At 36.6% G+C, this 16,592-nt stretch overlaps 1 protein-coding gene across 2 annotated transcripts in view; it reads left to right on the top strand.

Annotated features, from left to right (window-relative positions):
* DPYD (dihydropyrimidine dehydrogenase) overlaps window positions 1–16,592 on the top strand; it is a 795,862-nt gene that overhangs the window by 383,274 nt on the left and 395,996 nt on the right. Inside the window, exon 13 of one of the 2 annotated variants that reach the window (XM_019747023.2) lies at window positions 53–268. The exons of the other annotated variant lie outside the window; for it this stretch is intronic. Within the exon in view, the coding sequence (XP_019602582.2) occupies window positions 53–268 (216 nt within the window). The remainder of the gene's footprint in view (window positions 1–52; window positions 269–16,592) is intronic. 2 annotated transcript variants of the gene reach the window in all.

Below are 16,592 nucleotides of genomic sequence, written 5' to 3'. Positions count from 1 at the left end.
GGAAAAATCAGATATGACACAAGAACAATTGTTGTCTATTTGTTTTTTGCAGTCACAATATGGAAACTCAGTGTCTGCCACGCCCAAACTACCCCTCTTTTACACGCCTATTGATCTGGTGGACATCAGCGTGGAGATGGCTGGACTGAAGTTTACAAATCCTTTCGGTCTTGCTAGTGCAACTCCCGCTACCAGCACCTCAATGATTCGAAGAGCTTTTGAAGCTGGATGGGGTTTTGCCCTGACCAAAACTTTCTCTCTTGATAAGGTAAGAAAATATTTTTGAAGTCATGTTTACACATCTATCATGTGTTTTAATTAGGGCATAAATATTATAATGGAAATATTTTTCTGGTGGAGAAATCATAGTTATTAAACTACCAGGTAAGACCTATTATTACACGCTAGTCTTTACTTCCCTTCTATGCTTTCCCATTGAAAGGGAGGTGCATATATTTCTCATTTTGTTTTGTTTAGGAAGCATCAAAAACATAAGTATTTCAAAAGTGACTGTTTCATTTAATAATCACAAACTCATGAGTTCTTATTTCTGTATTTTTGTTTTGTGATTTCTGGATGTGTATGAATGAGGACATTTGCCTCCACTCAAAGTTGGAGAGATAATGGATTTGGTTTGCACATAATCCTGGGATCTAATACATGTCGGAAGGAATCTCTCAGTGTAACTCATTGGTGCTAGTAATAAATAAGATTTTTCTGGAATTTTTAAGTACATAAACTTCACTCAGAGTACATAAACTTGAGTTTAATTTGTCATGGTCACTCCGTAAGTGGATATACTTAGTAGAAAGTACACTACATATTAAAGTTGAGATTGATTCTTTAAAGTATATGAATGTGTTTTTCAAAGTAGGATGATTTATATAATATATGGTTTTGAATTACAAAAGAGCTGCAGAATTTAACATTCCTTAGACCCTTTATTGATAAAATTTTAAATGATATACCTATTGATATATCTAGTACTAACTGGAAGTTAGTAATAATTAATGTATAAGAATGTGTGAATCTAGTGACTAAAACAAGAGTATCATTATGTAAATCAGCCTTATCCTTAGACAAAGAAAATAATAGAGAACAAAATTGCCCCATTAAGCACGTTCTCTCTTTTTTCCTCTTACTAGGATCAATAGCAAGCATTATTATGGCTAAGATACAAGGACTCTTTTATTCTGACAGCTTTACAAGATGCTTTGTACAACTGTGGTCAAGGAAATCTAGAGAATCCTCAAAAGTTAGAAAAAATAGTGCATGGAAAAATACTTCTTAAATATATTTATGTTTAAATAGGTAAAGGGAGGTATTTTTCAAATAAGTTGGTGAATATTTAGAAATACTTTGGTTAAACAAAGTGTAAAAACATACAGAACATACTAGATTCAGTTGTAGAATATTATTAATTGTTTACAACCTTGGAGAATATTGACAATATATTTGTCTTTGTTTCAGTTCGTCTTTTACAAATTACTGGGAAATCATAATCAAATGTTTAATCCATTGTGAAAAACTGAGTCTCTGATAACATTAATAAATAATTAGTTATACTATTTTGCAACTTGTATATGTAAACAGAAATAGGGGGTTACTCAGGTACTATGGGAAAATTGTAGCCAAAAAAAAGTATTTGCTTTGAATTTGGTGTTTTCTTTGCTTGCAAAAATTGAATTCTACTTAATCAGAGATACCTGTCTTTACTCTGTTGGTAACATGCATTGATTTGTGACGCTCTTTCTGTAACCAGGGAGAAGTTCCCTGGTTTAAGATTACCAGCAGAAATAAATGTGGAAGCTAACTTCCTTCTAAACCTCCAATTCAAATTTAGTCTGTCTATTCAGAAGTCTGTGATGCTGGTTCAGAAGGAGTTACGAACAAATGCAAATTAAATTTGGCACATAAACCAAAATGATAGGGGGTTTTAGAAAGCTCTGTTTTACTTACTTTGTGGGTAAGACAAAATATTTGTGCAAAGACTATTTTAAATGTATTTGTGCAGATTTTAGTGACATAAATAATGATGCCACCTTGGACTTACAAAATGCCACTTTCAAAAACTATTATTTCCCGTGCGTGATTTTGCAAAGTAGCCTGTTGCTTCACAGAGATCAACTTTTTTTTTTTTTTGGTTTTTTATATTGTCCCTAATTACTAATTAAACCTGCTGTGAATATATAATGTGTTATGAGCTTCTGTGCTATGTCCTTGATGAAACGTTGCAGTATAGAACTCAGTAGTATAAACACAGGCTTTTACTGAAGCCTCTTACTAAAAATATCTATTAAAATATTACATGTACTATACATTTATGTGACATTATAGCATACCAATTTAGATTAGCCTTATTATAATTTATTATGCCAATTCAAGAATCTACTTAAAATGTATTAAAATTCAAAATCTTGGCGTTTGAAATTTGGATGGTTTTAATATAACAAAGGTTATTCTACGGTTTTGTTATCATATGAAATATTAATATTTCACAATACAGTTTTGATGAAGTACAATTTGCCAAGCCTGCATATGATAAAGAAATTAAATGCTTACCAAGGGAGTTCAGTAAAAAATTAGAGCCCTGGCTGAACATCTGCTGGAAATTTTATTATCCTGTCCTACTGACAGTGTGGATCCCTTGTTGTTTCTCTAGATTGACAGCTGAATATTACACTGATTTCTACAGCAAATATGTTTAGGTGAACTTTGTTTCCTTTTTTTATTTTTTTGGGTATTCGGAACATGCTTTTGATTTTCATCCTATATATATATTTTTTATACTCTTGACATTTGTTGATGCCAGATTGAGGTCTAATACGCTGTAGCAACGATAGACCATTGACTTACAGTGAAATGCCAGTTGATATCTCAGTAAACAGAAATATTATTATTCTTTACTGTGTGGTCGGTATAAAAGCTATATGTGCTTTCTTAGCAACACAGATGATCAGATTTTTAATGTCAAATATAAAAAGATCTGTTTGCTTTTGTGTTAAATAACATCAAAGATGGATTTTATTAACTGTCTTCTTCCTTCCCAAATCAGTCTTTCCTAGAATGTCCCAAATTACTGACATTGCTTTTTCTAGAGATTGTTTGTTTTCTAATCATGATTTTAAAATGTCATCGTAAAAGTATTTAAATATAATTGAAAATTATTTTTCTGTATAAGTATATATTGAGTTCAAGTTTAAATTTTAAAAGGTGGGAGAGAAATCAATCTGTCAACTCGATGAAAGCTAAACTGTCATGACAAACCAGAGAAATGCTTGGTTTAACTGGGAATATTAGAAATTGTTTAGGCTTCACATAAAATAACCTCCTGACCTATATTCACATTATACTAATAGGAAATAGATTAAAACATTTTGTTTTTGTTAATTATATCATAACTTTTTTTTCTCTCAGGTAGCTACATATTATACACTGCAAATATATAGCATCTAACTGCAAATTGCATGTATCTTTATCATTACACAGATAAACTCAGAAGTGTTTATTACTATCCTAGATCAAATTTAAACCTAAGCAGAAAGTTCATTTCGTTTATAAGCTAGATATAAATATTAGAGTAAACTTGTGATTGATTTTTAGTAAGAAACTGTCTTGGATGCATATATTTTGTTCTAATAAGTATCAAATAATTAAGTAAATAGGTGCATGTATGAGTTTCAACATAAAATATTGAAAACTAAACTCTGAAAAATATTTAAGGTTCTTTATTATTTCTTTAGAATCAAAGTATTGTTTCTAAATATTTTGTTTCCATAAAATACAAACTTATACCAAATAGCACAATGCTTAGTGTATAGGAAGAGTTTGATAAATGCTTCATAAATATTCTTTGGATAAATGAATAAACAAATGAATAGATTTTTTGACAACAGCATATTGAGTTCTTTTTCATCCATGTGAACAGATAGTTAACACATAAAACATTGACTGTTCTGAGTATTGATCTCCATCAAAGAAGAAAAGGCCAATTAAAATTTTTCATGTCCTATGTTATTTCTGTAGTACATCTATACACATGTGCAACTGAAAATATAAGTGGAATTTCTAAATGCATGGGTTGTATATTAAGATTTAGGTTGTTGAGTAAGCATTTAAAATGCAGAGAACTTTTGAGAAAATAGAGTAAGTATTGCACAAGTTTAGGAAGGGTCATAAAAATTATATGGCCAAACTAAGGTCATGTGTCACTAGCTCTGACAGAAGAAATGTAATCTCTTCTTGAATGCTTTTAATGACAAGGAATATGCTAGAGCTTTAAAGGCAATGCAGCCTCTCAGAGCTACGAAAAGATCCTTTAGAAATATGTTCTTTTTATTGATCCCAAATCAGCCTTCCCATAAGTTCCATCCATATTTTGTGGTTCTGCCCTTAGAGACAGCATGGCATTAATTAGTGTAACATATTGACATTAACAAATTGTTGATTTTACAGTATGGTATTCTTTTTTTTTTTTTTTTTTTTTAAGTAAATAACTAACCTTGAGAGAGGCTAAAAGTATGGAGAGGCAGTGTTGTCTAGGGAAAAGAAATTTGACCTGGGAGACTCTGGTTTCCATCCAAAGCTGCTTCTAAATCACTATCTTAGACTTGTTTAATATTGTAGGTGGTGGTTATTATTAGTATTATTATGATTATGATTATACACATTAACTACCATTTATTGAGTTCTTAGGATATATAGACATTGATGAATAATTTTCGTAAGTTATTCATTGAATGTTCATAATATCCCTATAAGATAGATAGTAATTTATTTTTTTCCAGGTCACATAATAGGCTGAGAAAGTGAAATAAATTGCTCAGGACTTAGAACAACAATTATTCATTTGCTTACAATCATGTATATTGCAATTTGGCTGAGCTCATATGAGCTGTTTTTCTGCTTTACATGGTGTCTGCTAGACTCATTCCTGCATCTACAGTCAGTTGGAGGGATGCCTGGATACTGGCAAGATGGCCCCACTCGTGTGTCTGGACCCTCCATAGGAGTTGCTATAATTGCTGATATTCCTGAGCCCCTATCTCTGTTTCTGCACAATCTCTTTTGCCTTGTTGTGTCTCACCATCAAGGGAGGTAGCTTGGGCTTGTTCACGAGCTAGTAGTGTTCCAAGAGGGCAAGAGAAGCAACTGCAAGGACTGTTGAAACAGAGCCTAAAAAGTCACATATTGTCACTTCTTGGTCAAAGCAAGTTACAAGGTATAATATATATGCTATATTCAAGAAGCAGGTAAATACCATCTGCCTATTGATGGGGAGAACAGCAAAATCATATCACAAAGGAGCATGCATACAGCAAGGAAGGACTACTGTAGACACCTGTGCAAACATTCTAACTTGCCCTCTGGTCACAGTAATTCATGTCCCTTCCACATGCAAAATGTACAATTTCTTTCCATCCACCCCATTCCAAGACATTTTTTGGTGTCATTCAATCATGGCATTAGGCTTAACATCTTGTGTTAAGCTTATATTAGGTCCCAATGCATAGAAAGTTACTTGGGTTCAGCTTCTCTTTATTCAGGACTCTGGAAAATGGAAAGATAAGTTGTCTATTGCCTATATGTCCAACAAAAAATTGTATGATCAATAAAATCACAGTAGATACTCTCATTCAGAAACAGGAGAAATGGAAGAAACGTAGCAATTACTTGTCCATACCAATTTTGCAATTCAGTTGAGCATGTATTATCAGGGCCCCTTACTTCAGGGGTAGGGTATGTTTCTTGATTAGGATACAGTTCTCTCTGGTAGTGGTTCTTTAATCCATTGTTCCAGTCTCCTATTGGCTCAGTCATCATGATTCTATCCTTTGAGTTTTGTTTTGTTTAGAAATGGCCAGTGGTAGCCCATGTGTCTCTCCTTGTTGAATATGTCTTGCTGCTGTGGCATAATGTCCTCAAGATTCTTAGAATCAAGATTGTCAACTTAGGAGAATCTACTAGGACATGGTTTAAATTTGTCTAAAGACTTACCAAAATATCATATAGCAGCACTTTTGATGTGACCTTTACCCTAAGGTCATTTCTTACATTGAAAATAATTTTCCTTCTAGGAGAGCGAAGTATAAAAATTGGTTTATTTTTCCAACCAAGCAAGTCCTGGGCCCTTTTGCTTTGCTGTAAGTTTGCTTAGCAAATTGAATATATCCTTACTTAGCTCTTTTCTGTCTCTCACAGTACCTTATTATCCTTGGGTTAGAAATACTCAACTGACACTTTCAGCTTTCTGTCTGGAGATTTCTTTAGCCAGATGCACAAATGCATTATGTACATTTCTGTCTTATGAATTATCATCAGCAACATTCTCGCCCATTTTTCTGTCACTATATAATACAGGCCACTCTTGTCCAGTCTCCAGTCACAATTGTCATACTGCATTTCAAGCCTCCACTAACAGTTTGTTCACCATTCTTCGAAGCTTTACTAACTGTCTACTCTTGATCTTTCAAGAGAGGCCTCTGCCTGCCTCTCCATCTGAAAGCCACTACCACATGTTTTAGATTCTGGTATTCTAGCAAACATTTCTGTATCATTTATCTATTGCTGCATATCAAACCACCCCACAATTGTTGGCTTACAACAACAAGTCATCTGCTCTTGATTCTATAGTTTGGCAGTCTGGTCAGGGCTCAGCTGGGTAAGCTTGCTTTGCTCCATGTGGTGTTCGTTCTCGTTCATTCATTTGCAGTCCGTTGACAGACTGCATGGAGTCTGGCTGGCTTGACGGGGCTGGGATCTCCATGTGGTCCCATCTTCGAGGAGACTACACTGGACTTGTTCACAAGGTGGCAGTGTTTTAAAAAGGGAAGAGGGGAAATTGTGAGGCTGCTGCTCAGAATTGCACAAGATAATCTCCACTGTATTCTGTTGATTAGAGCAAGTCGTAAGGCTGGACCAGGATCCTGGAGCATGCAAATGGCTCCTCTCATCCAAAGGCTTAAATCCACCACAACAGAATTTGAACCAAGGTCTATTTGATACAAATCCAGGCACTTTCTCTATATCATGCTGTTTCCTAATTTATCCTCTCTGGACCTCATTACTTTATGTCTAAAATGAAGGCAGTTTGACTCCATCAGTATTCGCCAGAGACCTGGAGTTCAGCTGAGCAGGTGCACTGATGGCCTTCTACTCCTGCTTTAAACAGACAAGCACCTATGATTTTATTTCTATCTTGGTTGTATGTACAATTTCATATAGAGATAGAGTGGGAGCGGGAGGGAGAAAAAGAATTAGAGAGAGACAAGAAAGAAAGAATTTTTATAAAAGGCCTTCTGGGAATCCATTGTCATGAAAAGCTAGTCCCCTCTTGCACCATTTTTCTGCAGACATTTTTCTCCAGACACACTGGCCCTCTGTCTAAAACTCCAACATGGCAGCTCCTCCCTCTCTTAGGGATGTTTGGCTAGTGTTTGCTCGTCCTAGAATGCTCTGCCCTCAAGTCTTTAAACAACTGCTCTTGCTTCTCATTCAGTTCTCACATCAAAACTTGCCTCCTCAGAGAAGTCTTTGCTGACCACACGCAACTCAGTCTGTCTGTGCCGCGTTTCCCTGGTTGTCTGTTTTTCCTCACTACACTTATAACCATCTGAAATTGCCATGCTCTTGACCACTTATTTGTTTACTTGTTCATTTTCTGTTTTACCCACTTGAAGTAAGAAGAGGGATGCTGTCATTCTTGCTCACTACTGTGTGCCAAGTGCCAAGAACCATGTCTGGCAGATAGGAAGGGAGCAATACATACTTAGATGAAGGAATAATTTTAGGATTCTAATTTGAACCAAAATTCCACATGACAGCTCCTCATTTGCTGGGAGACAGCTCTCATGTCCTATCTGGAAGTCTTTTCTTTTTCCTTTCTAAACAGTCCTGTTTTCCTTTCCATAATAAGCTTTACAGACTTTTACCATGAAGGTTGTCCGTTCTTCTATGTGGATTTCAAGAAACTCGTTTCAATCCACATTGTATTAATTGAGAGGAAGTTGCTTATATTTGCACAAATTGCCAGCACCTATGAGCCAGACAAGAATTCAGGAATAACATTGTCAGGACTATAAATGCTAAGAATAGTATTTAGAATTGTTAAGAAAAATTTCACAAATATGTTACATAATAATGTTTTAGAGCCTGATTACATCCGTTTGGATTATAATACAGAAAATCACAATTTACTTTTGTAACTCGTTTTAGAAACCTTATTAGAAATTAAGATCTGGATTTTTTAAAGATTAAATGAAACATATATTTTACCATTATTGAGTTTCTACATTACCGTGTCATGAAAGTCTATGAAACCATAAATGAACAACATTCCAGTGCGTTATTTTCACTGCTATAGCTCTAGTTTCAAATTTGGCACATAATTTATTTCTATTTATTGGGTAGTGTTGTCTCCGGATCTATACTTATGCATAAAACTAAGGAGTTATAATTATTTAAACATATTCAATGTAAACTTCTCATCTGAGAGATTTTAAAATGCTAAAACTATAGTAATAGTTCTATTTTTACCCGGTTAGGCCCTTTCATTGTTATTTAGATTTATTGTATTGAAATTCATAAAATTGACTCATCCTCAAATGATAGAGAATGAGATTATTAAAAGGCTACAGTTTACTTGTAGTAGCCCGAGGGGAGATTTCATCCAAATGTTCACCTCAGGACTCTAGCAGTCTCTTCTGTGAAGTAGTCTTGATCTCTTCAGCAAGAACAAATGTGTGTGTGCTTGCAGCCATTTGTGTGCACTTGGAAGATTGAAGGCAAATCTTGCAAGTTAGAATTTTACAAAAACTACGTCCCATTTCTCCCCAAAGTTCTAAAGTAATTACCATTTTTAACCATGTTATGTATACCAGACTTAGTTTGTCCAATAGAAAATATAGATTATGATGTTTCCAAACACAAGTTAATGAGCGTACTGCTAATATTAAGTATAACTTGTTTAATTGTAGCCAAAGTAATACTTTTAACCAGGTACATTATTAAAGTGATTTAAACTGCTCCCAATATTTTTTTTTTTTTTTTTTTTTACCTTTTATTTCGCATTTTGGGCTAGTTGACTATGAAGAAGCTCAATCAATTTTCCAATATAATTACTCCTTCACCTTTTTTCTGTTTCAGGCTGTGATTTCACACTTGTTAATTAGTTAACCATTTTGGTATAGTGGACAAGGGGAGAGTCAAATAGACTTTTTAATAATATAAATTCACATGTACAATTTGATCTGGGATAGCTGTTAGAAGAACCTAACTTGTAATGGAAAATAACTCTTATTCAATTCTTTTGTTTTGTTTTGTAAGCAACCGGTATCAAAGTTAATGGAAAATTCTCACAATTTGACTAAAGGAAATGTCCTTAAAGTATAGTGTTGCTGTTTAAAAAATTTATTTTACCCTTCTCCTGTCTCACATAATTATTTTGCAGGATTTAAATTTAACTAGTTAAAAATATCCATATTCTGGGTATGTTTGGATGGTACAGTCTTTGGTTGAAATTAACATGGCTTACATGCATAATATCCTCCTTGACTTTGTAGTTTATTGATTTTTAACAAGATTTCGTGTCATTACTATGTATGGATACTCTTTATCATTCCTTAAAAATTTTAAATATAAAACCCAGTGATTACTTCATGTCAATGTTTTTAAAGATTTTTATTAAAATACAGCTAACATACAATACTGTATTACCTTCAGGTTTACCTCATAGTTATTCAACAGTACCCACCTAGCTCTATACAGTGTTATTACCACATTATTGTTTTTATTCCCTATACTAAAGATGTGATCACCATGATAAGTTCAGCAACCATCTGTCACCGTACCACGCTATCACAATGTTATTGATCTTTTCCTCCCTTTTAAAAATTTTCAATTAGAGTTGACATTCAATATTATATTAGTTTCAAGTGTATAATGTAGAGGTTAAACATTTATATAATTTAGGATATGATCCGCCTAACTAGTACTACCTGGCATTCTACATAGTTTTTACCATATGATTGATTATATTCCCCATATTTTACATCCCCATGACTATTTTGTAATTACCAACTTGTACTTCTTAATCTCTTCACTGTTTTCACCCTGCCACCAACCACTTCCCATCTATCACTCCGATAGATCTAATACCCATATGACACCACACATAGTTATTACAATATTATTGACTATATTTCTTATTGTATACGCTACATCCCCATGACTACTGTGTAACAACCAATCTGTACTTCTTAATCCCTTACCCTTTTCACCCATCCCTAAACCTGCCTCCCATCTTAAAGAAGTCCCTCTAAGATTCCTTGTAATACTGGTTTGGTGGTGATGAACTCCTTTAGCTTTTTCTTGTCTGGGAAGCTCTTTATTTGTCCTTCAATTCTTTTTTTTTTTTTTAATTTTATTAGTTTCAGGTGCACAAGACAAAGCAAAACTTAGACATTTATCATTTATATCCCTCACACTGTGTGAACCCCCCTCCCTCCATCCACTATCTCTCCGACATTGCACAGAGCCATTACATTTCCACTGTCTCTATTCCTAATGTTGTACTCCGCTTCCTGTAACCATATGCATACATATACATACATAATTATACACATAATTATATATATATAATTATAGTTGGCATTCATTATTGTTCAGCTTCAGGTGTACCGTGCAGAGATCAGGCATCTATATCATCCCCGAGGTGGTCTCCCAAATGTCCTTCAATTCTAAATGAAAGTTTTTCTGGGTAGAGTAATCTTTGTTGTATGTTGTTGCTTTTCATTGCTTTGAATATTTCCTGCCAATCCCTTCTTGCCTACAAATTTTTGTGGAGAAGTCAGCTGATAGTCTTATGGGGGCTCCTTTGGGTAACTGACTGCTTTTCTCTTGCGTCTTGGTGTTGGCCTCTTTGGGTTCACCTTGTTTGGGACTCTCTGCATTTTCTGGGCTTGTATATTTATTTACTTTGCCAGGTTAGGGAAGTTTTCTGTCATTATTTCTTCAAATAGGTTTTCAATTCCTTGCTCTCTCTCTTCTCCTTCTGGTACCCCTATAATGTTAGTGTTAGTATGCTTGATATTATCCCTGATGCCCCTTAAACTATCCTATATTTTTTGGATTCTTTTTTTTTTTTGCTGTTCTGGTTGGGTGTTTTCCGCTAACTTATTTTCTACCTCACTGGTTCCATCCTCCACTTCACCTAATCTACTGTTGTTTCCCTGTAATATATTCTTCATTTCCATTATTGTATTCTTTATTTTTGACTGGTTCTTTTTCACATTTTTTTATCTTCATTTTTATGTTTCCTATCTCTTTGTTAAAGTTCTCCCTGAGATCAGTGAGTATCCCTTCTTTTTTTTTTTTTAACTTTTGTTTATTTTTAGTGTGTTTTTCCAGGATCCATCAGCTCCAAGTCAAGTAGTTGTTTCAATCTAGTTATGGAGAGCACAACTCAAAATGTCCAATGTGGGAATCGAACTGGCAACCTTCTTGTTAAGAGTACCGCACTCTAAACAGCTGAGCTAACCAGCTGTCCCCGAGCAGTCTTATAATCAGTGTTTGGAACTCTGCCTCTGGTGGATTGCTTGTCTCCATTTTGTTTAGTTCTTTTTCTGGAGCTTTGTTCTGTTCTTGTATTTGGGACATGTTTCTTTGTCTTTCCATTTTGGCTACCTCGCTGTGTTTGTTTCTATGTATTAGGTAGGGCTGCTATGTCTTCTGGTCTTAGTAGGGTGACCTTATATAGTAGGTATGCTGTGGAGCTCAGTGGAACAGTCTTTCTGGTCACCTGAGCCACACACTTCAGGTGTGTCCCTTGTGTGGGTTGTGTGTGCCCTCCTCTTGTAGGTGAGCCTTGGTTGATAATTCCATATCAATGGAAGGGACTGACCCTTGAGCTCACTGGCTGTGAGGACTGGCTTTTACTACAGTGGAGGAGTTGTTGTGCAGGGGCTGAGCACACAGAGCAGGATCTGCCTCAGCAGGACTCTGGTGCCTGCCCAATGTGTCCCTTGGTTGTGTCGTACTAGAGGTGGCTGGGTGATGCTCCAGCTCATTTTGAAGCTGGCTACTGGGGGTGCCAGCCCCAGGACCACCTTGGAGGGGATCTGCTATAGGTCAAATTCAGCCACAGCCTGTGCCCCACCTGGAGACACCTGACAGGAGCCACAAAGAATTCTGCAGATGGCCACCACCTGTGCCATGGTTGGAACTGCCTTGAAAGGCCAAGCCTTGAACCAAGACTAGCTGCCACTACTGCCCACTTAGGGCTGCTCAGCCAGAGGTACAGGCCACGCTCAAGCCAGGTGCTGCTTCTCTGGGTTCTGTGAACATTTGAGAGACCCTAGGAAAGTCTGCAGTATAAGCCAAGGCAGGAGGTTTGTACAAAAAAGCACCCAGAAGCACCTTGGGTGTGCCCAAAAGCTGGGTGGGGCAGGGTCTCGAATCGCAAGGACACACGAATGAAAGGTGGAGACTCAGATATGGTGGCCATGTCTGCACACTGGGACAGGGGAGGTCTCAGCAAAGAAACAATGGCCTCCATCCGCTCCCCCATCCAGGAGAAAGCCACCTCTCCAGCCCCCATCCCAAACCAGACAACTCAATTCCCCACCATTTGTCCCTGCCACCTTTCCAGGTGCTGCCCCAGCACTGGAGCTCAGAGCGAGTGATTCCATTGGTGGGTAAGTCTGCACATACAGTCCCTTTAAGAGGAGCATCTGGGAGTGCAGCCGCCCTCTGTATCACTCCGTCACAATCTCCGCTGGTTTTCACAACCAGAAATTATGGGGACTTCTCTTCCCAGTACTGGAACCCTGGGCTGGGGTGGCACTGGGATCTCTCACTCCTCTGGTGTATAGGGAGGATCTCCACAGCCGAGATAGGTCTCCCGATCTTTAATGGTCACAGCCCGTTCCTTGTCTCTGCCACTCCTACTATTCTTGAGGTGTCTTTTTTATTTGTTTAATTAATTAATTAATTAATTTATTTATTTATTTATTTATTTTATTGGGTAAGGGGAACATGACTGTATTGGGGAACAGTGTGTACTTCCAGGACTTTTTCCAAGTCAAGTTGTTGTCCTTTCAGTCTTAGTTGTGGAGGGCACAGCTCAGCTCCAGGTCCAGTTGCCATTGTTAGTTGCAGGGCGAGGAGCCCACCATCCCTTGTGGGAGCCAAACCGGCAACCTTGTGGTTGAGAGGATGTGTTCCAATCAACTAAGCCATCCAGGAGCTCAGTGGCAGCTCAGCTCAAGGTGCCGTGTTCAATCTTAGTTGCAGGGGGCACAGCCCACCATCTGTTGCAGGAATCAAGGAATCGAACCAGCAGCCTTGTGGTTGAGAGCCCACTGGCCCATGTGGGAATCAAACTGGCAGCCTTCAGCGTTAGGAGCATGGATCTCTAACCGCCTGAGCCACCGGCCCAGCCCAAGATGGCTTCTTCTGCATGTCCTTAATTGTAGGGCTTCGGTTCAGCAAGATTTTAGGTGATTCTCAATGCTGGTTGTTTTGTAGTTTAGTAATTTTGATGTGGTCGTGAGAGAAGGTAAGCACAGTGTTACCTACTGAGCCATCTTAGTATCCTCATGTCAAACTTTTATTAAAGACATACTTATATTTTGTTGGAAAACTCAGTTTTAAAGTTTCAATTTTTTTTTCTGCTTTTTCTTTTTATTTACAATGAACCTCATATTAAATCACCACTATCTTTGAAGTAGGGTGTCATTAGATGCTCATGGAAATGACTGTTGTTTTTAGAGAAATCTTCAGCCAAACTGTCTTTTCATACACTACTTACCTTTACTTAACCGACTTCCCCATCTGCTGCTTTCACTTCATCTAAGTCCACTGCCCTTTTCATCCTGTTCTGCTTATTTATTTGCGTATTTCCCACAGTATCCCATATGTTTGAAACAACCCGCTATTACCTTTCTCCCAAATTCACCCTCAAATATAGTTCAAATTTACCTAAAAATGTAATCAAGTAGTGTCACTTTCAAGTATATTGACTAGACTAGATGACTACATGTATCCTGAGAACTCTTACTAATGTACTATATATACATTATAGTACGAGAGAGAGAGAGAGAGAGAGAGAGAGAGAGAGAGAGAGAGAGATGTTATATGTGTTTACTGCAGAAAAGTTAAACTCGTAGTTCTAGTTCAGAACGTATACACATCAAAAGACACAGAATAACTGACTGTTGAAATAAGGCAACCGGGATTCTTACACTAAACACGTTACTTAATAAGCAGGATTTTCCGTAACTTTTTTAAAGAAAAAAAATGACTTTATATTTTGAGTTGTGTCCTTATTCTAGACAGAAGGGATAGCACATGGACATCCATGGTCATGAGAATTCCAAGCATACTTAAGATTTAGCAGCTGAATCCTAAGTAAGTCACTATAGAACTACAGGAAGGCCTGTTAGGCTAGAAATTTAAATGTAATTATATAGACACCACGGAACCTGAAGAGATTTTAAGCAGAACCATTATATAATTCAATTTGGAAGTCACTGTTCATCATAATGGAACTCCTATTCATCGTTTCAATAATGACTTTCACTTTTCCCCTCATGCAACCTCTTTTCTGATTAAACCAGTACAGTCACTAGGTTTATGTTTGCATCATCTATACCGTAATTTTACCGTTCCTCATTTTTAAGACTTTCCTGTTCAAGTATTAAAAGGCCAGCGATGACTCAAGTCCTCTGTACCTTTGTTGACCAATGGTTATCTTCTCTTTCTTTTCTGAGCTTTTATAGAATTTTACTCAATTGGCACAAGATAGAATATTAGATTGGTAAATATCACTACTTCATGATGAACAATTTCACTTCCTTGATAAATATAAGAGAAATGTAATATTCTTCTTAGGAGAATACATTTTTTAGGCTCTTTTCTGAGAGGGCTTTCATGGGGTCTTCAAAATTTCCTACCATCAGTAGGGAAGACGCCCCTCTGGTTCTTTTGAGTCTTTCATAGCTCATTCCCCACATAACTCCTAGGAGTCCTTGAAGTTCTTTAATTTTTCTCTGTTGAGACCCATTTGCCTGTCCAGGGGTCCCTATTGAATAGAGCTTAGGGTGACCTCATAGTGCCTTATTTTATGTAAGTCCCTTAACTGGTCCACAGGAAAGTCTTGCATTTTCTTTGCCCTGACAAATCCTAGGAATGCAGGCTGGTCAAGGTACAGTTGCATGTGTTTTAGCAGCAAACAACAGAGGCTTTACCCTTGAGACATATCAAACACAGTAGGACACGTGCACTGTGTTCCCCTCCTCAAAGAAAAAAAAAAGCGTAGAACACATATCAACACATAACCCTTTTCTTGGTGTTTGGGATGGCAGTTAGACTCATAATACACCATCAGCATGCTACAAATAAGTTATTACATGATCTCTAGCATCCCTAACTTTTTGTATCCTTATTAAGGACAAAGGATATAAGAGTTTTCTAAGCAGGTTTTTGTCCTCTACGTGGACATTTCTCCAAGGGGAAAATTTATTTTAGTAATTTATTTAAACACCCCAAAATTTACACTTTGATGCTTTGTTACATTTCTAAAAATCTATGTAGAATTTTAATTATCAACATTAATTACATAAAAGCACATTATAAAAAAAATTCTTAAATTTTATAAAATTTCCCTCATACTGAGATTTTTTTTCCTAGATTTTGTTGATAACAATGTTTAATTTTTTAACATTGCATCAGAGTTGTTTTAATCTAGGTCTTCCATGAAACCATTACCAAGATGGGAGTAAACATGCAAAAATTTTATTAGGTGAAATATCTTAGAGAAAAATATGAAGGTAGGTGGAGAAAGCTGGGAGACCTATAAGGCAACAGTGTAAGTTTGGCCCCAGAGGTAGGAGAGGAGGAAGGAAGGTAGGGTGGGAGCTTCCTAGAGTGCCTTGCAGTCTAAGTAAGTTTCAGCAAAGCCACCAAGGAGTCCTTGTCTCTCAGGAAAGGGTCTGCCCTCGCGTCTCTGTCCTGTTAGACACTGACTGAGCAGTGGGAAGCATGCCTGCTGTACAGTGCAGGGGTAGATTTCACAGCAGAAGAGCTGGGCTCTGCTCAGTAATACTCCCAGTAGTTGGAGTTCTTTAAAGTTTACACAAGAATACTTGAATTTCTACAACAGCCGGCATAATATAAGCAGCCACTTACTGTATGGTTTTTAAATGGGTGAATCAGCAAACATTGGCATTGTATTTGCAATCTTCCCTTGATCAATATGAAGAGAAATGGTATGGACCAAAGGTAAATTAAATGTATACAAAGACTCTCTTGTTAACTATTAAAGTATGAATAGAAAAAAACAATGTTGCGTGCAGAAGACTGGAGGTGATATTTTACCCTAAATTTTATATTGTTTTTACAGTAAATCATACTAGTTTTTATTCAAGTATTACAATTACCTCCTTTTGTTTGGAAGAAAGTGTTGAGGGTCACCTCTTTCCTAAGTAATGTGACTGTCAATAAATTACTTAACTTCTCTAAACCTCAGCGTGTTCACTTATACAATAAGACCATAGTACCTGTTTTGCCTTTCTTACAGTAGTCTAGTAATACTC

Source organism: Rhinolophus sinicus, linkage group LG14 (genome assembly GCF_036562045.2).
Source record: "Rhinolophus sinicus isolate RSC01 linkage group LG14, ASM3656204v1, whole genome shotgun sequence".
Lineage (NCBI taxonomy): Eukaryota > Metazoa > Chordata > Mammalia > Chiroptera > Rhinolophidae > Rhinolophus > Rhinolophus sinicus.
This window is presented reverse-complemented; position numbering and strand designations above follow the sequence as displayed.